Source organism: Zeugodacus cucurbitae, chromosome 5 (genome assembly GCF_028554725.1).
Source record: "Zeugodacus cucurbitae isolate PBARC_wt_2022May chromosome 5, idZeuCucr1.2, whole genome shotgun sequence".
NCBI lineage: Eukaryota > Metazoa > Arthropoda > Insecta > Diptera > Tephritidae > Zeugodacus > Zeugodacus cucurbitae.
In genome coordinates this window covers 58,186,009-58,209,937 of record NC_071670.1, presented here as the reverse complement: position 1 = coordinate 58,209,937, position 23,929 = coordinate 58,186,009, and the positions used below count along the sequence as shown (strand labels likewise).

Genomic DNA, 23,929 nt, shown 5'->3' with positions numbered 1-23,929 from the left:
TTGGCTTCTTTCATTGAATTTTACAATACTTAAATTATTGAATAGGAATTTCAATGATTAAAATCATTGAAGAAAATGCTTCAAAAAATAAAAATAAAATTGACTAAAATACCAAATTTTTGAATTCATGAACTAAGTGGCAACCCAATTGTATAAAGTGTATTCAGAAAGTGTTTTTAAATAAATAAAGGTCATTTACACCTTCGTTAGGTTCCTGGTTTGGTTTCTTTGCCTATTCAACTAATTTGTCTTCATTAATAAATGTTATTTTTTAAATAAATAAATAAATGTTATTTTCAAATGACAACTCTAATTTAAATTTTTTTCGGCTTAGTTATAGCTTAAAAAAGTGTATAAAAAATTATTGTTCTACAAGTTGCAACCTAAAAATGTTTGTGGCAACCCTAACCAATAATTCAATAAGTCATAGAAAAGGGTACTCAAAATTTGTTTTCGAGAAGTTATTCGCTTTTAGGTATACATTTTTTGGAAATTAATGACAGTTGCGCCACCTACCGACTAATACTTCAAATAATAATTTTGGGAACTTTATCGTCATCAATAATATGTGACGGTAACAAGGTGAAGGCAGAAAGAATGCAACTATTTTTATACTCTCGCAACAAAAGTTGCTTAGAGAGTATTATGTTCACATAACGGTTGGTTGTAAGTCCTAAAACTAAACGAGTTAGATTTAGGGTTATATACATAAAAATGATCAGGGTGACGAGTAAAGTTCAAATCCGGATGTCTGCCGGACCGGGCACTGCCGTGGTTCCGCCCACTTATGGGTCAAAAACAAACTCGATGAAATACGTTTTGTAATATTTTCCTTGCATCCCAATGATATGTTGTGAAAACACTTCCTATATACCTATATACTACCTATATACTTTGAAGACGATCTTTACAATATATAAAGTAAGCACTAGTGAACATATCGGAACAGAACTTTGCAAACATACTGCATTTAAAGAGTGGCATCGCCCTTCTAAAAATCGTCGAAATCGGTCTTTAAGTTTTCAAGACCTTATATATCGAATATGAAGACCTCAGTGCTTCTAACAAATTTTTTACCGAAAATATAGGTCTCTCTTATATTTTGAAGAAATTCAGAGGGAATATGTTTCTTCTAATAATATGTCTCCGTGCCCAAAATGAGTGAAATCGGGTCATAACTTCATCGAGCTCCCATATATCTTATATTAGGGTTTCCAACTTTCAATGGACTTGATACCATATATATGCCAAATACAAAAACATAAATGTTTATATTAGTTTAGCTTTATGAAAATAAAAATAAATGAATAAAAGATTTAAAATATTTTTGGAAGAGGGATGCCATATGTTGAAATGTTTAAGAAATCTTAGAGAAAATAATTTTAAAGAAGAGTGGCCACCTATAGGATATTTCAACTTAAAAAATCGATCAAAGACATGAAATATTGATATTGTCTATTTCATAAGATTATATTCTAGATTCTATTTAGTCCATTTCATGAGAATTCATAATTTCATTATTAAAATTGCATAAATAAGAACCCATTAACAATGAAGTCATAAGTTCACGTTCTGTGTATATTCAAATTAGTTACAAGAAAAATTGCTACAATCGCTTGCAGCAATTTATTCATCAACAATCTTCCACAATTTTCAAATTTCAAAGTTAAATTCCAAATAAACAAAAAGTCATTACTAAATCACTTTTTCAATGCACACACACAATATATATCGGAGTATATATTCAAATTGCTGTAAAATAAATAAACTAATTGGCTCTTCTGATTGATCTGTGGCAAGTTAACAGCACGCGCGTGCTCCCATATAATGCCGTTACTTATTACATTTTAAATTGAATGTAAAATTTATACAAATTTTAATTTTGAGATGTTGCTAAAGATTTGAATTTGTTTACACCAATCCAAAACACTCAATTAATACATCACTACTTATTATATAATATTGGCCATTGTATACTCACAGTTTGTTGCTCTCTCTTAGATAATATATTTATTTATAGCAAAATGTTTAATAATTACACAAATTGAAGATTCTTGAAAAGGAGAGCACAATACAAAATACCCATTAATGCGTTCAATATTTTATTTTTATTATTTTGTGTTTTTGTTTTTCACCTGAATTTTTCGCAAAATACGCAAATTTCTGTTTACAATAAAAAATGTTCGCACCTTTTGTTCGCAAATTGTTGATTGATTTGCCTCAAAAGAGTGGGAAGAAAATGTTTCACTGTGCTTTTCAATGTGTGTGAATGTGAGGTTAGGCACGAATGAATCACGCACAATTTCAACACTCATTCATTGTACTGATTTTCGGAAAGAGGAAAGTGTAATAAACTTCATTCAATTGGAGAATGCATATACTTAAGAAGACTGTAGTCCATTGGACGAGGGAGGAAATGTGTGTTATTAGCATTTTCATTGCCAGTTTAAATTGTAAACTTTTATCTAGTATTTAAGGATTCTGCGAGTTCCTCTATTTATTTTTGCTCAAAATCTTTCATAAGAAACTCGAAAATATCTAAATCTTTTGTTTTCAAAATCTCTGAACGTGAAAGGAGTCAAGAAATATGAGTATATTGAAGATCCAGGCCAAGTTGGATGACAAAAGGAGTAAAAGCATTATTGAATACCGAAAATATCAAAGCTCTCAGAGTGTTAAACTATATATATTATATCACAATGACTTAAATATCGAGAAAATATGAAAATTTGCTTTCTTAAAAGTTTTTAAACTTATCGTAGCAGGATTAAGCCTTACGCTAGATTCCCTAAATCGAGAAAGATGGGTCCTAATTAGTCTGAACAAGGGTTAAAGTTCAGCAAGATTGTTGTAGTAGGTTATATCTCAAAAATACTCCTCCTGAATAGAGCCGAATCTTCTTCTTCGTGTGTTGAGATTATTCAAATCTGTCATACTTTTTCTATTTCAGGATGGGTCAAATCGACTGTCTTCGTGTATCAAAATTAGTTTAATCAGCTCTCCTCGTGTTTCAAGATCAATCAAATCAATTCTCTTCGTATTTCAATTCTATTTGTATAACAAGATTAGTCAAATTTGTGGTTTCTGAACAATTTGACGGTGAACTCTGAGTAATATTTAGTTGATTTCCGACTCGTGTCAGATGTGACCTTTTAAGAGCATCCAAGTAACCTTGGAATCATTTCAGTTCTTAAGAACATACTGCCGTCAGTTGTAAAATTTTTCCAATCAACATTTTAATGTTTTTCAATTTCCTTTGAAATTCACACTCTCTCATTTAAAACGAAAAAATCTTAAACAAGTAAGGAAGGGCTAAGTTCGGGTGTAACCGAACATTTTATACTCTCGCAATTTATTTATTTAACTTTATTTATATTATATAATACACAATTTGACCCACATATTCGTCATATATATTGTATAAAGTCCATTGAAAGTTGGAAACCATAATATTAGGTTAGAAGCACCGAGGTCCTCGTGTTCGATATATGGGGCGTTAAAAACCTATGGTCCGATTTCGGCGATTTTTAGAATGGGGCTGCCACACTATAAACATAGTATTTGTGCAAAGTTCTGCACCGATATCTTCACTAGTACTTGCTTTATACATTGTAAAGTAAACGATTCAGATTGTCTTCAAAGTTCTGGTATATAGGAAGTAGGTGTGGTTGTGAAGCGATTTGGCCTATTTTCACAACATATCATTGGGATGTAAGGAAACTATTACAAACCAAGTTTCATTGAAATCGGTCGAGTCGTTCCTAAGATATGGTTTTTGACCCATAAGTGGGCGACGCCACGCCCATTTTCCATTTTGTAAAAAAATCTGAGTGCAGCTTCCATCTGCCATTTCTTGTGTGAAATTTAGTGTTTCTGGCGTTTTTGGTTAATGAGTTAACCCACTTTTAGTAATTTTCAACCTAACCTTTGTATGGGAGGGGGGCGTGGTTATTATCCGATTTCTGTCATTTTTGAACTGTATAAGGAAATGGCTAAAAAAACGACTGCAGAAAGTTTGGTTTATATAGCTCTATTAGTTTCCGAGATATGTACAAAAACCTATTTGGGGGCGGGGCCACAGACGGACGGACGGACAGACAGACATTCGGATTTGAACTCTACTCTTCACCCTGATCACTTTGGTATATATAACCCTATATCTAACTCGTTTAGTTTTGGGTGTTACAAACAACCGTTATGTGAACAAAACTATAATACTCTCTTTAGCAACATTTGTTGCGAGAGTATAAAAACATTCAAATTTAACGACTGCATTTGCTTGGAAATCGCTTTTCCACTTTTATGTGCTACACGAAAATTCTATCGAAATATCTCGAATAAATTGCTGAATATTTCTGTGATAAATGCAAGTAATCTCCACCATTAAAGGATGTCCAAATATGTATACAAATGCAACGACAAAGAGAGTGCGCTTCAATGGCTAAATGTAATACTTTTCCATGTGAATGCAAGGAAAATATGTTGTAAATGATATATAAAAATGCAACAACAAATATACAAAAAAAAAAATAAATCTGAAGTAGCAAACGAAAACTTTTGCATTCTTAGAAGAAGCCCTATTGGAAATTACAAGAGAAAATACATATATGAGTAGGAACGTTTCATCATAGAAGAGCTGACTCAAGAGCATCTAAACATGTTTCCATGAATCCCTACAGGAAATTACGAGAGAATATAAATGGGTAGAAGCGCTTCATAAATGTAATCATAGAAGAGCTGACTCAAGAGCATCTAAACATGTTTCCATGAATCCCTACAGGAAATTACGAGAGAATATAAATGGGTAGAAGCGCTTCATAAATGTAAGAGCTCAGTCGAGTGCCGCTAAACATGTTTCCTAATAGCCCTTTGACACTTACATAGCTTCTACTTCAGCTACTGCAGCTTCTTCTTCTTGCTTCTGCCAAAAGCAACTCGACTTAAGCTCCGTCAGCTGCAGAAATTCAGGAATTTCACAACAGCTGTCAGCTTGAGGAAGTGTGAAACGATGGCTTCACTGCAAGCAGATTTCATTGCATTTTACACTCTGTCAATTTTTATTTTATTTTATTTTGTTTTTTATTTCACTGCGCTAGAGTTTCACTGCAATTCACACATCTCTCTTACATGCAATTTGTTTTGTGGCGCTGGTGTCATGTGAATCTCGGATTGACTTTGGAAATTGGTTTTGGCATATCTTCAAAGGCACTTAAGTTTTCATATGCACTAAAGTGTTGTTGGATTTTGTTTAAAAGGAAATAAGTACTTCAATACATGCTTCTGGGTATATATTTGCGAATTTTAAAATCCAATACAAACTACTATGTAAGCAGGAAGGAGGGTATCAAGTCAAAGTTACAGTTTAGTTCATTCTTGGTATTTTCAGAGCCGAAGATAGTTGCTCTTGAGAACTTTAGTATACCTTTCTGATACTTCCTTCTCAAACCACAGATCTTATAGAGAAGAGGAAATCTGATTAGTTTGAAATAGTTTCATACTTATAACTTCAACACCGCCTCTGATGGATAGGGCAACTATTTATAGAATTATCTAATATTATTATTATTATTGGTTGCTATATATTTACATATCTTCTATCTATTGATTCACTTAAAAAAAAAAAATAAATCCAAAAATGCGGTGTTTTGTATCTAAACACCGTTTTTCTTTGTATTTTTTTCCTCTAACAATGTCGTCTAGTTGCAATGTAGTAATAAGTAACAGTCAACAGTCTACCATAGTGAAACTGTAGCAAGACAACACCAACAAAAAACACAGAAGCGCCTCACAGGCGCCAATTTACAATTGATTTTTTATGTTCTTTTATTGCCGCTTTGTGATTCAAGCGATGCAGACTATAACTGTAATCATACAGCTGAATTATGCAGTACACAAACACACATATAAACCTATTTGAATTATAGGTCACAGAATTATGTGTACTGTTGTACTTTTTGTACTGAATCAACCGCCTGCGGTATTACTTGGCAACGTTTGCTCATAACAACTGACATTCTTCCTTGCTTTATGGCTAACTCTGCCATTTAAGCAACTAACTGTCTGCTACTGGCTTCAATGCTGGTATATATGTACATATTTACTTTTATTTGAGGTTTTTTCGTGACCTTGGCCTCGTCTAAATATATGATGCTGCAAGAAGAGTGGAAGTTGAGAGTCCTTTGAACTTTGCTCGCATGGACCGTTTTTGGTTTGATGATGGAAAAAGAAATTCTATATGTAAACATACCTGTTTGCTGGCGACGGGACTGTCGTTTATAATATTGACATACATTTTACACCCTCATTTAGTTTTCGTAAGAATTTTGACAAAATTTAGGATAATTTTTTCTAATATATTAGGTATACAACTTTGCTTCCTCCGTTTTCCAATAGATGTCTCCAGGGCTCCAAGCTCTGGTCGCTTAAATCGATTTTTTTTTATCGATCTTGGACATTTGTGTCAACATGAACCCAACAAAATATTTGTAGAGATCTGTTTGCATCCCAAACTTATTCTCAACTGAAAATGTCTTTTTTTGAGCCGAATTCTCGACGTTTGCGGGAATGTCTCTAGGGTCAAGCACTGGTCGATTAAATCGATTAAATCGTTTTATATCGATCTTGGACATTTGTGTCAACATTTTCCCAATTGCTGGAAAGTTTGCTTTTCTTTTATAATTCCAAGAAAAGTGCCGCTGAGACTCATCGACATTTGTAACCGTTTTTATACAAAAAAAAAAAACTAAAATTTACAAAAAAACGGCGGAAGCAAAGTTGTAGACCTAATACTATTCTGGGAATTTACAGTGACTCACGAAATTGGTCAGGTTTTCGATGAATAACCATATCTTCTTTCATTTCGTCTTACACACGCAATCAAATACTTTTGTTGGTTGGTGTTTAAGGTACCGTTACCAATATGAACTTACTATAACTTGAAATAAATCGTTTGAGATCGGATGGACGCGAATGGATCTGGAGAGGCAAGCGTGCGAAATTAGAGGCACATCACGCATAAGCCTATACTGAAGTTTGAAGGCGGCTCCACTATGGTGTGAGGATGTATGACGACCAATGGTGTTGGTAGGTTGGCAAGAATTGAAAAACCAATGACGACGGAGTCTTATATTCTGATATTCAGCGCAGTCATTTGCTTGGCACTTGGTACGTGACTTAGTTGAAAATGGGTCAGACATAGTCTTCCAACAGGACAATGATCCGAAACACACAGCAAGGGCGACTCGCAAATGGCATCAGAGCAATAACATTAATCCACTAGATTGGCCTCCACAATATCGGTACCTCAACTTGTATCGAGCACATGTGAGGTATATTCAAAAATGGATCGCAAGCGAAATCAGCCCATTGAGAAAATTATGGCCAATGGTGAGTAACATGCGAAAAATTGTGTACTAGTATGCCAAGAAGAATCAAAGCCGTTATAGACTTTAAAGGGGGTTATACGAAGAACTAATATTAGTTTTTAATGCTTTTTGTATTACATGTCTCATTCCATTCCATTTTATAATTGAAATTTAAAATATTTTAATTTTTTTAATTTCTTTTTTTAAATATCATGTAAATTTTCTTTCATTAAAAAATTGTTTCTTAAAATTTCATAATTCATTTTTCTTATCTCATATTTTATTAATCATATTAAATTTTAATTGTATGTGCATTTCATTATATTCTTTTCTCATATTTTCAAGCCAAAATATCTTAAATAGTTGTTCGTAATTATATTCACATGCACTGTTTCTGCATGACGTTGTGCTAATTAAATTTACCGCAGGCAAACTTATATGAACTCAATTAAATTTCGTCACGAAATCATGACAACCATATTGCTACAGAAAATTCTCTGCAGCGCCAGAGACGTTGATTGCGCTTTCATATAGTCGTCATTAACTTTAAGGTAATTAAATCAACTAGGTTAAGTAAATGATATGAGTGAGTATACATATAATGGAGTATCTCAAATCAAAACACAGTGAGGAGTTCGAAATCCCAAGCGTAAGCGTGTTTCTCATAAAGTGTTATCGGCTCAATGATTGGGCACTGCTATCAGTTGAACATTCACTGAGCCTTCTCCTAAATAATATGCTCTGTGTAGCGTCAAAAGTTATTTATTAACAAATTAATTAATAGCGCCTTTCAATTTTACGCGTCCTGCCTTCAAAGAAGCAAAGTCAGTAGTAGGAGGTATTTATTTAGGCAGACAATGATCCACAAACACATACATACATGCGTAAAATAATTAAGCGCTCATATCAAGGCAGATAGCACAATACAGAGCAAGTAGACTCACTTGTTAAGTATCAAGTGCGTGAGTGAAGTTAACATTTGCCGCAGTTTATTGCCACGCACGGCAACGCCTTAACCTCAGTTATGCTCTCCCCTAAGCGTTTGCCTAAACTTAATTGCCTCAATGAAGACATGCTGTGGCGTTTTCTTAATCTTTATTTGACATTTTTTTGTTGTTTTATTTTATTATGCGATTTTTATTGCGCTCAATTTTATTGCCTTAGCATTGCTTGTAGTTAAAAGACTCCAATCAGTGATGATTTTTTGCACTTCCTAAAAGTAGTTTTAATTAATTGCGCCAGCCAAATGGGCAAACTTCGATATAATTTAAGGTATTTAATGTCTTTATATTGTTTGCTATTATATCTTATTAACGGAACGAAGGCCGAAACTGTGATATTACCGTTAACATATGTATTGTGATCCGAAGTAACAAAAATTTTATATACTCCATTGTGATTTATTATATCTTTCCAATATACCAGTATAAGCAATTGTTTTTCTTATAAGAAGTCCCCAAGAATAACGACTTTTGCTTGTTACCATCGCGTGCCGTGGCGTATGAGCAACAATTTTGATAAGTTTGTTTTGTTATTGTTGCTTGATATGTCATGCTAAGTTTACGGTTGGCAATTTCACAAGCCGGTTGGCCTCTGCCTGACGGACTATTTTTCAAACCTTTAGCTCACAATGACATCCGTTATGGGTTAATAAATGTCATTTTTGACAGCACTGAATTTGATTCAATTTATGGTACTCCATTATGGATTGATGATCTATGAATATGAGGGATGAATTGATTTCAAATAAATTTAGTGTGTAGAATGATAATTAAAAAAAAATATATGTAGAACGAAGGTTCAGGATCATAATTCGAGATCCCGAATATTATTGTAATGTTAATGTTTTTGTTATGAAGCCTTTTAAACTAAAATATACAAAATAAAATATATAAAAATATGTTAAAGGTATACTAAGAAGCCATATTATGTTAGATATGATATAGAATCCCGAAAATTTTTCTTAATAAACCAAGTTTAAAGTTAAAAAAAATTATACTAAAGTATGGAATTTATTGTGGATTAACAACTTCGGTATTGATATTTGGGATACTGATTTTTTTTTTTTGATCAGAAGATTAAAAAAAAAAACAATTTACGATCCCGAAAATATAAAGGGTTTTTCAAAAGGTATGCCATTTCATCATGGAAAGATATACGATCCAACAGCGAGTCGAAAATATTAAAATTTACTACCAAAATTCGCAGTCGGTGGCCTCAACTTTAAGAGCGCTACGTCCAATTTATGGTCGCCATAATCGTCCTGTCAGATCAACAATTGAGCGTCTAGTGGAAAAATTTGAATCCACAGGCACATTACAAAATGTTCCCGTGCCAGTGAGACAAAGAAGTATTGATCGAGAAAATTCTCGTTTGAGGGAGATCCAAATCAGTCTCTCACACGTCGTTCTCTAGCGTTGGGCTTCTCTGTGACGTCCGGATTTTCATCGAAAATTATCTTCAGTAATGAGGCTCATTTCTGGCTGAATGGCTTTGTCAATAATCAAAATATGCGTTGTTTGTCAGGCAGCAATCCACACGTACTCCAAGCGTCACCATTGCATCCCGAAAAAATTACTCTTTGGTGCGGTTTATGGCCGGCGGGGTCAGTGGGACGTACTTCTTCCGTGATGATCAAGACCGGTACGTTCGACTGTTTCCTGTGGGGGTACGTCAAGTCTATGGTCTATGCCAACAAGCCAGCGACGATTGATGATCTTCGTACGAATATCGAACGTGAAATTACAGTAGTAACGACCGATTTATGCTTGAAAACCGTCGAAAATTGGGTTCAGCGGCCGGGCTTCGTGCAAACGTGCCCGTGGTGGCCATGTGGTGGAATGTACCTTCACGGGAATAAAGAATTTCTTTGATATCCCAAACATGTTTTTGTAGCGCTCTTATTGAAAAATTCTTTATGAAATAACGATTTAAAGACCTTTACAATGAAATCATTCAACAGTGATGTTGTTAGGAAATTTCGTTATTCAGTTACGGGATCCTAGATTTTAAAATTGAAAGACCAATGGGATAAAAAATTCCTTAAATTTACACAAATTAAAGCCAGCTTTTTATTTAAAATTTACAATATAAAATTCTAAGAATGAAATAAGTAATTAATTTCGGGACTATTTTTCACGATCCCGAAATTTATAAATTTAATTTTAATTTTAGATTTTGATAGAATTTTTGTATTGTTGAAGCCCAATAATTTAAAAGCAGCAGTAGACAAGAGAGGAGTCATAGAACATCTCATAAAATCTTATAGAACTTCCATAAAACTTAATCATCATGATTTCTTTCATAGTTACTTTTAATGTAATGCGAAAATGCAAACCAATAAATATTTATTAATAGTATACTTTGAAATAACGAAGTAAAAGTAAACAACAAGCTCATCTTGTATTGAATAAATATTTACTTAACTGACCTAAATAAAGAAATACAGGCAATTCGCACATCAAAACTAATGACCAGCTCTCCAGCTGCTTTTCCCCCCATATTATGCCAACTATACACGCGTGTGTGTGTGAATATTAAGAAAATCACATTAAAATTAACGACGAAATTTGTAATGCGTTAATTGTCTGGGGTGGAAGACATTAAAAAGCAAATTTCGGCAGGAAGTGGGGGCAAAGCAAACGCGCAAACATGAGCAAACAACAGAGTGCTGAGCAGTTAATGTTCGCTGTCATAACGGGGCGTTAGAAAGCAAATATAGTACCGTTTTGTAAAGACGTTGAAAAAACAAAGCGTTTTCAATTGCCGCTGCTAACAAGCATTACGAGCCAAAACTAGCGGAAATGTGCATAAATTCGCTGTCATTTCACGGCAAATATAAAATCAACAGAAGCTTGAAAGTGGTTGTGGAGTGAGTAAAATTACATAAATGAATGTCAGTATGAAAGCGTAAAGTGCTTGATATTGACCTAAAATCAATTTGCTCGGTGGTGGTAGTGGCACATTAGCTGACTTCCTCTTTGCTACGCCACTTCCGGTCCGTGCCAATAGGAGCCTATGTGTGCGTTCGTGTTTTTCGGGGTGTAATGATTGTACATTGTGGTTTTTTGGGCTATCCGGCAGTTAGTGACGTGACTGTTTTCACTTTACAAAATTAAATATAACCGGAAGTGTTAATTTTGGCTTTCTATATTGGAAAATTAAGTCATATATGAAAATATCGATAGAATAATTAAATTAATTTGGAAGGAAAATGATTTAGTTGATTGTGTGTATTGTTTTCTGAGTCATCATTAAGAAAGTGTAAAAACAGTTCTGATTTATTTATTTTATTACGTGTGTGTAATGAAACATGACAGAGTTGATCAAGAAAGCTTATCACGTTTACTTCGGTGTAAAGCTTGGTGGGTCATGACAAACCTTGGTTGCCACTACTACTGAGAAAATCGATAAAAGGTGCAGATAGCTCATTACCTTTTGGAATTCCTATTTTATGGAGGGAACAAAAAACCATGGAGACGACTGTTGTTTTTGCTTCTGCGATTACAATTATCTTGATTTACCGTCTGCTAAACGACCTATGAGTTCATGAAACAGGAATTCATTTCCTCCTCAACCCATGCAAAAATCGGATGAAAGTTCAAATGAAAAAATATACAAATTATGTCATAACACAAGGATGAATCTGAAGCATGGAGTTCTTTCGTAGAAGTTATAGACGGTTTCCTTGGAAACAACAAGTCTCCAAACTACGAAGCAACTGTAGCCAACATGGCACACTGGAATGCTATATGAGCATTAAGCTTCATTCTGGATTCCCACATTGACTAAGAAACTGAGTTGCTGGAAAAAACTAACCATAGTAAATGGTACTTATAAACCTTGAAAAACTTTTTAATAAAAAAAAAAATGTAGGCTTGAGTTATTGGACTCGGATTTCTTTGCGCTGAAATGTAGGTAATATTTACAGTAAGCAAAACTGATAATCAATTTCATAGCCATAGAGAACTTATAGAGAAGTGTTAGGAATGACAAAGCCTTGGTGATATGAAAACGTAATTTAAATTTAAAAACTTTTTAATAATGGAGAACCCTTACAACTTTATAAATTCCCTTTGTTTCCTTTGTACTTGCGCTGAAATGTAGGCAATGTTTTCATTAAGTAACTTTGATAATCCATTTCATAGCTATAAAGAACGTTGCCTACATTTCAGCACTATGATAAAAGCGATAGGAATGAAAGTTCTGTGAGGATTGAAAAATCATCAAAAATGAATATTATTTAGTAAAGAAATATTCATAAAAAATAATTTTTGTAAGTAAACCCTTAAATAAAAATTTAATAAACAAATTAAGGCAGTAGTCTGCTTTAGAAGCCGAAAGAAAGCGTTTTTTTAGCATTTTTTTTAAGGGAAGGAAATGATTGCTGTAAACGGAATTTTAAGACGATAGTGTACTATATTTAAGGCTTAAAAAACAATATTTATTATTAAAAAATATTGACATTTTTTTTTAAGTTGTAAGTATTTTTCTGAAGCGCCTGGAGTCTGCACTTGTAAATCGGTGCCGATGCATCTGAAACAGTCGAACCAATTTTTTTTTTTAATTTTTATAAGTTTCTTTTCTTTATGAACTAAACAAATACCGAAGAAGTTATAAAATTCCAATTTTTTTCGAAGTTTGAAAAAAAAATTCACTTTTTTAAGAAAAAAAAATTGACTTTAAGTTGCAAAACAAGTAGTTTAAATAAAACTTTTGTCCAACTTTTTTAGTTCAAATAGAAGATAATTTAGCACTGAAGCTAGATCACTTTGGTTTTTTTCGATCGGACATATATTCTTTTTGTTAACGCCGGCACCGTTTTCTAACACTTGTGAAAATGAAAACTCGATAAAACGCGCTTTAAAGGTCTGCCTGAGCATTCGCACCTGCTCGACGCTCGGCCACTAATCGAAAATATGTCGAATTGGCCTCTGGAATTTTAAAGACATATTCTTGGATAGTTTTGGAAGATATTTAAAACAAAACAAAAAAACCATTTTTTGAAGCCTGTAAAGCAGACTACTGCCCTAATAAAAATACTTTTTTGTTACATACTATTTTTTATATTATCTGTACATATTACCGCCTAGTTCCAGTTCCTTTAAAATTTATGTTTCAAATATCTAACAACAATATACAGCTAGAAATTTTCTGTGTTATATTATATGTAAAATACATATAACTAAAATTTATATGCTAAGGTCAACTAGAAGCAATAACCGCAACCGCCAAAACAGATTTATTTTCATTTATGAACTAATTACCCGCAGAGGCAGTCTCATAATAATAATATATTGAGTTTATGGTGCCCCTTAATAATTAGAGACAGAAGCTGTACATACATACATATATTTGTGTGTATGTAAACACACATCAAATAGCAGCAGACCAACAAAACTTAAGCAATATGCCTTCGCTGACTAATGAAAATTACTGAAACAACAACAAACATTAAGTTTACATACATTTCATAGAGAACAAATTGTCCCTGGAGATGTTGTGACACTTTATTAAAGAACACATTACAGTCTTAAGAAGAATGACTTCTGGTCGGCAATATAAATTATGGAAATTTCGAAACAACTTGTTGAACAGAAATAGAGAGAAAGGCGAGAATTTGGCTTCCCAATTTAAATGTTTGCAAATACATGTGAATGTGAAAGATACCTTGTTCGCTGTTTCGAAAGATACTTTGTTCGCTGTCATGTTAAAGTTTGTCCATTTAATTGAGATTTATTAGCTCTTTTAGTGTTTAACATATTTTTATGCTTTTGAAATGCGAAAATTTATTGCGAAAGCGAGGCACTTTTGCAAGAAAAATATATTGAATCGGTGAGAAATAGTATTGTGGTTGGAAAAGTGTGTGGAGGTATACGAAGAAAAAATGGAATTGAATATTTGAAGATATTTTGTAAGAATTTGATATTATTAGTCAACTAAATTGTCATAGTTGCTTACAAACCCAACGTTTCGATACCGACATTTTGTAGTAAGATTGGTCTTTTACTTCGAAATAAGCTTTTTCTCTTTCTAGCTAGCTTTTCATTTCAGTCCGAGAATAGTTTAAATTAAGTAAAGGTTCGGATTCGGATCATTCAGTGTTATTCAATGTTTTCTATATCGTCAAAACTTTTGAGGCACCCTGTACCTCAACTATTTTCCTTTCTTTCACTAAAAAATCATCACTTAATAATTTTAAAATTTTTACTTGATTCAAATTCTTAACAATTCCCAGCATTTAGCTTATGAAATATTAGCTGCTAAAAATATATGCCGATGCAATCCAGACACGACTAAAATGGATTCGAAATGCCATTAAGGGGGCAGTGGCGGCGCATTTCAGTTATAAAATTTAAATTATGCCATTAAAATATAAACTAAAATTTCAACCTTTGTGTATATAAAATTTATATGAATATTTATAGAGTGTTTATAAATGCCTGCATTTTATTGAGTTGGCACGAAACTACTGTTGCAAAGTCGCCTGGAAAATATAAGCAATTAAGTAATAGAGAAATGCACATAAATTTATATAATTATTTAATTAGTGAGCGAAATTGCTCTTGCATAAAGGAGAAGTAGTCAGAGCTTTTGCGAAGACAATGACTACACGGAAGAATACAATAATGAGATCGGAAATGGTCAACGTATTTATTCAAATAACTTCTCAAGGTCTCGTAATAATTCATGTACTTACTTATATTTTTCCAATTCAGCCTTAAGCTCTCAATAGCTCTTTAAAAACTTTAACAAAATCGAACTCAAAGTGGAGCAAAAGCCAGCTGTCTCAGCTTAACTATGAGCAAACGAGCAGAATGAAAATTTATGAGCCGACTCAAGTCTGGCATATAAATTAAGTCGCCAGCTTATATTTTGCCTCCTCCTTACCTTCTAATATGTGAAATCCGACAGCTATTCCCACTAATCCTTTGGCTTTTGACGTGGTCATATCCGCTAGAGTAATGATTTCCCAAAGAAGTTAACAGTAACAGCTTCCATTGCAGTTGTCGAGTCATGACATCCATAATTCCGCCCCTAATTTGCTGCCATTCTTTTCTATTTTCTATTTTCTACTTTCCATTCTCCTTTTACTATATTCATTGCCAGTGCGTCCTCGTTTTATGATTTGTCCTTTTGTCAAATAAATTGCATGTCAATGACATGTACAAGTGTAGCTGTCAACGATGTGTCGATTTTAAGCCAATTTATGGCTTTCTCCGTTGACATTTCTCGTAATGCGTTGACAGGTTTTACTGGCGTTTGTGTAAGTTTGTGGGTGTCTGTGGTGCGAGTTGTCGTTGAGCTGGTTGTATTTTTTGGTCTGTTTTATATTTTTTCTCAAATAGTTGAATAAGATCTACTTTGGTGCAGAGAAAACATTTTAAGCTGCAGCTTGTTATGTTAATAACTACGACTTTTAGGTGGATATATTTTTTAATTGAAGGACATTTAAGAGGGTTTCTACGAAATATAATATTTTTATGGGATGGACACATAAAAGGTAGAACATAATTAATAATAAATAAATATAAAGTACTCCCGGATCTTTGTAGATATCAAGTCCAGTTTACGTTTTCTTTTACTTTTAAAAATATGAATGAACAAGACCGGTCAAATGTAAAATTTGACTTTTTGACAACAGCGCCACCTAGCGAGTTGATTTTTATATTTGGTATTTTTTTGAATCAAGATTTCAACACCAACTTTTAGGTATATTACTTCGAAAATATTTTTTCTTAATTAAATAACTAATAATTAATCGAAAAATTAATAAAACTGAACTATAAATAAGAGATTTATGACTTTATTGACAACAGCGCCCTCTATCATCCGACGCTACATGACTAAGGAATAATCATTAAATCAGAATTTTTATATGATATCATCGCCTATGATATAGTATTACCGAATATGGATTTGAATAAAAAATTCGAAAATTTATTATGTAAGCACCACCCTAATAAATAGAGTTTAGCATTTTATAATATAATATTGATGATTTTAAAAACTTAAATATTTCATTTACATACTTGCACTCTATTTACACATAAGTCAACCGAAACTTCAAGTGATTTATTGTTTTTCGCACTTAAAGCGAAACCACGGTACTGTGAGCGTTTCTGGCACTCTTTTATAAGTATTTGTTATCTACATATGTGTGTCGCTTGTAACTCTGCATTCATGCAAGCACTCGCTCGTACCCATTCATGCTTAATCCACCCTTTTTTGCTTTAAATTTCCTTAACTTCTAACACATCCCACTGGATTAATTTATCATTTACGCTTTGCTTTACTGTTATTTCGGATAAATGTGACCAGCTTACCTAAAAGCTGCACATATAGGAGTAGGTTACGTATACGCCATGTGTGGAGTTCATGGCGGTACATGGCGTATAAGTAACCTCTTGAAACTCGCGCAGAGAGTTTGCAAAGTAAGTTTTAGATTTAAGTTATTTAAATTTTAAAGCAAAAATTAATTAGGAAATTTTTTTTATATTATATATTATAGAGTTCCCTTAAAATTTAAGGGTAAAGGTCAAAGGTCAAAACTTAACTTTAATATAAAATATATACTGTATTTAACGATTTAAAACTCACTAAACACTAAAAACTGAATTTCGAATCAACAATAACAATTAATAGTGTTCCCAATTGTCAACAACAATCACTCCTGTATTCACAAGCACTGTCATAGTGTCAACAACCACAACATGACAGTGATCAATACAAAATCACGTTGACGTTTGATATGTGACACTTTGGTCTCGGCTACTTGGTGCCATGTCAATTGTATTGAATGGCTTATGAATTGTATTAATTATGTGCACAATTTGAAGATTTTGCGTTGAAAATCTGAAATATTTTGAGCGTTCGGCTTTATAAATGAGCACATTATTGGTGACAGGTGGAATTTTGTATGAATTAATTGTTTTTACTGCGTGACAATTTGTATCTGTGTAGAGTGATTAATTTGACATAATGTTGACAGTTTATTTTTATTGTTTTGGAACAGCATTTTTCACTTTAATTTATCTAAAAAATGTGTGGAAAATATTATATTTTAAATTATAAAAATAAGAAATTCTGCAGGTGCGTGTCGTAAACATATATTTCAATGAGGAAAATAAAACATATTGAATATTTTTCAAAATTAGATTCCAATTTTTTAGAAGAGATATCATTTATAATAGAAAAGGCTACTACTGAAAGTATTGGAAATATTTCTATGACTACTCTTTTTTTGTAATCTTCATTATCATTTTGTTTAAATTTCAAATTTAAAGGAGCAACATTATTCAAAAATTTCTTCGTTACAAATCTGTCTAAATCTCTAAATCTCTTCAGTTTGATGCCCATATTGTTATTATTAATTATTTAATAAAAAAATTACAAATAAGTGGCAACCTTTTTGGAAAATATCTATTACAGAAATATAACTTAATGTATTTTGTACTACATATATTTCGATAAATACTCGCTTATAACAATATATTTTGAAATCAAGTTTTTGAACATTTGGCAACCCTGCTTTAAAAAATATTTCGAATTGTAAGCCAAAATAAAATATGAATATACAACTTCTGTCGTTGGATGCCATTGCTAAACATTTTATGATATCAATATATTTCTTCTTCAACCTTTCAAATATATGGCAACCCTGAAAAGTATATTTGTTTAAATCTATCCAAAGTAAGACCGATTATTAAGAAATACATATTCAAATCATTTCAGTGCTCAAATTGTATATTCCTAGCGTGACGGAATTTTGTTGCGTTACACAATTTCGTTGCCGGTGATTTACAGATTGATTTAAAGAAGTTTTAATTGAAAAAAAAATTGTTTTATAGAATATATAAATTCACTTTTCCTTCTTTAAAAAAATTATTTTTGCGGACCATACTTCCGCATTCTTAAAAATCTTTTCGTATTTTCATAACCATATCTATAATTACCGTGGTAGGCTATTGCACCAGTGAAACGAGGCCGTTGAAGACAAAGAAAATTATGCCAAATAAATACGCTGTCACTTAAATTGTTTTTCTTAAGCTTTTGAAATTCTTATGAAAAAATATATGAATGATATTGAAAGAAATGTCAACGAGTAGAACAAAAACCCGCAAGCTTTCAGCATCCAAAATAAATTTCTTTTAATTTCTTAGAATATTTTTTAAATTGAAAAAAAAAATAATAATTTTTTACCAGCTAAAAATTATAAGCATATATTTAATTTTAAACTCATATGCACTTTTGCTCCTCCGCAATCACACGTGCCACAATTTGCAGCTAGTTAAAGAAACCGCAATAAAAATTGGCGATAAAAAACCAACAAAATTCCCTTGACACAAATTGCAACGTCAAACTTTAGTAGAGCTTTATTATGTACACGCGAGAGCCCCAAATTTAACTTTTAGCGAAGTTTTGAGCGCACGAGATTTTTCAAATTACTGCAGACTTGTTTGTTTACCGCTAAAATTGGTATGTATGCATGTAAATTGACACGAAATTACTAGGCGAAAGATTTTATCTATCGATAAAAATGCAAATCCACACGAAGAAAGTCAGTTGTAGGCTCTCATGCATGCAAACAAAAATGTTTAAGATGAAAAAATAATAGTAAAATATGTCATGAATTTTTTGGTGAATATGAGTTTTTAATCACCTTGGTGAACTGGATAGACATACCCCATTAACAGAACGAACTGAAGAGTGTTATTAAGAATTGTTACTGGATAGACCATCAGTAATGATGAAAAAATGGAAAATATGATAGAGTAGATGATAGAGCTTACTAAATCTGAGAAATAACGAGACGAACAGCTATTTAAAGGTATTATAGTGAAACCCGAGTGGATAGCGCCATCTGTTGGTAATATCAGATACTTGATGATACCTAAACTGACACACATAGAGCTTTACAGACCGCAGTAAAGATTTATTTCAATCCGATAAACCTTCTGTAAGGTTTTTCTAGAATTTTTGAACTTTTTCAAATCTTTATTTTCGTAGATCTGTTACTTTGACAACTCTTGTGTCAAGATGGAGATCAATGATTACTCAGAGTTTATTGTAGAGAACTTTGACAATCATTATGTAGTGTTTTATGTACAGGAATTTGTTTTTGGAGAAGAAAAAAAATTTGAAAAAAAAAAAAAATTTGGAAAAAAAAATTTGAAAAAAAAAAATTCAATAAAAAATTTCACGAAATTTGAAATTTGTCAAAATTACGGGTTTGACACTTCTGACAACAGCAGTGTTGCACTTGAACCAAACACATGAGTAATACACCTCACTTTATTACCCTCAACACTTTTATTATAGCCAACAAATTGATTAAAATGAATTACCTACATTACTCACTAAATAATCATTTTAACCAAAATCCATTTACCGTTGTTTTTATTATTGCTTGCGCAAGTAATTCGCAATCACAGAGCGATCGCTCTTGTTTCTTTGGTGTTTATTTGCTTTCGATTTTTGATGTTTTCATAGTTGTTTTTGTTTTTCTTGTTGCTTCGCATAACAAAACACATAAAACATTTTTATTGGAAACACTTAAATGTTTAGTAGCCACACCACTTGAAAATAAACACGCGTAAATTGTGTAGGGAAAACAAGTGAAATTATGTTAGAATTTTTCATTAATTTTTGTGTTGATTTAAATGCCAGCGGTTGCATAAATAACGCTGGCGATCATAAATAATAGTAAGTACTGTGGATTTGTGTGTGATTTAAGTGATTGTTATTTTTAGTGGAAACCATTGAATATCTGAATATTTCAAAATGTTAATTTTTCGCCAGAAAAAACGTGCGTAAGTCGAAATTGGTGGAAATTGCATGATTTTTCATGAACTGAAATTGGGGATTTCTTGTGAGAGAAGTTAATGATTAATTTTAAATAATTAGTATGCAGTGAGTAAGTGGCTATTTTATGCATACAAACGGTGATTTTTCAAGAAATGAAAAATAAATAAAAAAAAAAATTTTCCCAAGAAATGAGCGTAATTAATTTTTTTCTCTATCTGCTAGCGCTAATTTGCTTCACAACAAACAAATAAAAATAAAAAAAAAATCCCAGCCTATAATTTTATTGCTTTCCACACAATTTCACTTTGCAACCCTTTAATATGAATTTATTACAATTTTCATTCACTTCTTTTGTATCTCTTCGCACTCACCAGTCCACCCACACCGCAGTAGATTGACAGCGATACCAGCAAACCGATGTGATTTAGCGCCGATTTCCATTTACTCGATTTCCAACAGCCTTTCCAGCAATTAGTGCGCTCCTCCGTCTTGGCGCGCACATCCAAATGCTTCAGTTTCTCTAGTAGCTCTGTATTGGCCTCATCGCCGGCATCAAAACCAGCCATATTTTACACTTTTTTATTACAATGCACAATTTTCAATATAAAACTTAAGTGCTATGCGCTGGCCTATGCCACACTCATGCATACACACATACATAAATATATAGTATGTCTGTATGTAATGTTATTTATACGCACATAAATGCTTCTATGGCGCATGTGTTAGTAATTTTCACTTTATAATTTCAATCAAATCACTTTACGTGTCATTTGTTGTCATAGTTGTTTGCGCACAATCACATAATTCATGTATTTCAATGGCGTTCTCGGGGCATTGATGTTCTCTTCTTGTGCGTTGATTGTAAAATAATTTTCTTTTGCACGGTAAACATATAAAAATTTTATTATTTTTCGCTTTTCTGTAAATAGTTTTTATTTTGATGCTTAAATATTACATTAATTGATTAATTTCTTGGAACCTTTTTTATGTGGACACACGGGCGTATGCGCAATATTTGGATATTGATTTCAAATTATTATTTTTTTATTTTTTTTTTTTTTTTTGTTTTTATTGGTTACAAAGGTTTTCACAGCATGGATTTACAAAATTATTTTTGTAATATACCCAAATTAAAATTAGATTCGGTTATGGGCTTTTTTCACATGGAGAATATCAGAAGCGGTAAAGTTCAAAGAATTTTTTTCAGTGAATTTGTATGAAAAAAATGCTTATTGCCAGTTAACATAAAACTACTTAAAGATTTACCTCATAATATATTTGAGTTTTCAACACAAACATCAAATAAAAAGTTTATATTTTATTTTAATTTCATTATTAAAACAACAATCAAGTAGAGTACCTTCAAAAAGCCACTGAAATTATTTCTAAACATTTTTAAAAAATTAGTATTAAATTTTTTACTTTCAAAAAATTACTTGCACGATCACTTTTTGAATACTTTTCCATCATTATTTTAAAATTTTTACTGTGTTATTGTGTAACTTCACCGCACATCTGTACTATTATGGTTATTCTTTCAAGAGCAACAGTCTTAATATTTTATTTGAATATTTTTGTAGTTTCACACCAATAATACTGCATTTCTGCCAATATTTTCCTCCTTATATATATTTTTAGAAACTTACTGATTAAGAAAAACTACTTCTCGCCACAACTTTTCGGGTATTCCCATTATAATTAAAATTATAATTAATTAAATTTTTAGAATTCAGTGAAATGGCTAGAAATACAGTTTTTAAACAATGGCAAGATCTAAAATGTGCTTGTTAATAATAGTATGCACAGTTTTCTTATAAATACTCTTCTAATCTTAGTTACAATTTAAGAGATTTACTTATGAATTTTCAGAAATTTTATAGCAATACCACGACATTGCTGTCGATTATCATTTAAATTAAATTGTGTAACTTGATGGACAAAATCCATAAAATTTCGAACGCCTGAAAAAGATTTGGTGACAAATCAGCGATTGATAATCATACACATCAATGGTTGAGTGAGTAATCGATACTTACAATAGCCAAAAAAAGGCGAAAAAGTAGTTTCATTGCACTCCTGAGCTTATAATTTGTTCTTAAAGGGTTACATGGGGTTCCTGGGTTCAAAATTTTTTTTTTTTGTTTGTAATTTCTACAACATCTCAAGAATATTATTAATCCTATCGATCCGAATAATAGTTGCGGAGATACAGCCTTTGGAAGGTGTGCGCTCCAAGTCAGGTATTATTGTTACTCAAAACTTTAAACGTGTTTTTCTCGGAACCGTGTTTTCAAAGTCGGTTGTCGAAAACTACTCAACCGATTTTGACAAAATTTTGCACAGGTGTTCGAGATACAATTTACTCGTGCTTGAACGAAGGACTTTTTTCAATTACAACAAAACAGAATGTCAAGCAAATTTGACCGAAATTTTTATTTTTTTGGAAAAATGTTTGCCAAAATTCAAACTTTTACTTTTTTTGTCTTTCCTTCGTTCAAGCAGGAGTCTTACATAAAACATTTATTTTTGTTTTTAATTTAAATGATCTTATCAGCTGACAACGCGGTCGTACTTTTTTCGAGGGGTCACCGGAAATGACGTCACAATGGAGGAGTTTTAATTTCTTTTTTAATTCAGAAATTATTCTTTAAATATAGATACATATAAGAAAGAAAATGTTTGAATTATGTGAATAATTTTTTTACATAGAAAAAAAAAAATGTTTGAAAAGACCTTGCTTTACCCGACAAAATCGACATGAAACCCCTTAATGAGTTCTTCAAATGCCCTCGAGAACAATGTTTATGAAAGCTAACCAAGTGACTATAGGTTGAGTTTCTATGCATGTATTATCATAGGGGCGCAGTGCATATGCCGATCGTAGTGTTTGGTCCATTTTTATAAAAAAAAATTATATATTTTTTTAATAAAATAGAAATTAAAACTTTGAAATTAATTTATATTTTTTTTATAAAATATAGTTTTTTAGTGCACAATTGATGATGTATTTTGTTGTTGGTCCAATAAGAGTTGAGGGTTCTAATACATATATAGTGTCAAAGTCACGGGTATATTTTTATATCCTTTAAATTTTAATCAATATTTTTATTTTCTATTTAGTAGCAATATTTTACATTTTTATGTAAACAGCACCACCGCAGTACCGATTAGAATAAAACTTTAAAAATATCACAGAAGTCTGAAATTTTCCAGTACTTAGTACCAGCAGTTAATAATTTTTTTTTTCTAAAACGTTAGTTTTCCTATAATAAATTAAATACATTTTATGATCTAACACATGGTTTTGATTTGAAAATCAAATATTTGGAGGCATTATCACTTTAATTACTGTTAAGTATCTCGCAGTCATTGTAGACGACTTACTTTAAATATTTCCAATAATTTCAATAAAAATAAATATTCTTCGTTTTTTGTTTTTCTTCTTTATTTTTACTACATGATTTATTTTTTTTTTTAAGATTTAGTCATTTTATTTATTTTTTGTTATCTTCACAAATTATTTCTCATTATTTTCAGTAGAAATGTATTTTAAAAACTTTTCTTTTCTGCATAACTAGTGTAAAATATTTATTGAATCAAACACTATTTTCCTCAACAACCATTTTCTTTAAATAATAGAATAAATTATTGGAAAGAATGTTCCATTTCCATATTTTTTGTACTCATAACTTATTTTTACTTCACCACTTCATTAAAGCAATATATTTTATATAAAATATTATTTGATTTTTTTG

The 23,929-nt window shown here is 31.8% G+C and overlaps 1 protein-coding gene across 9 annotated transcripts in view; it reads right to left on the bottom strand.

Annotated features, from left to right (window-relative positions):
- LOC105210013 (TWiK family of potassium channels protein 7) overlaps window positions 1-23,929 on the bottom strand; it is a 57,863-nt gene that overhangs the window by 9,885 nt on the left and 24,049 nt on the right. For 2 of the 9 annotated variants that reach the window (XM_011180723.3, XM_054230564.1), the window contains exon 2: window positions 20,543-21,117. The exons of 1 other annotated variant lie outside the window; for it this stretch is intronic. In XM_011180723.3, the coding sequence (XP_011179025.1) occupies window positions 20,543-20,737 (195 nt within the window). In that variant the 5' untranslated portion in view covers window positions 20,738-21,117. Of the gene's footprint in view, window positions 1-20,542; window positions 21,154-23,558; window positions 23,578-23,929 lie in introns of those variants that run through there. 6 more of the 9 variants (XM_054230562.1, XM_054230563.1, XM_054230567.1 and 3 more) reach the window with 4 other exon arrangements.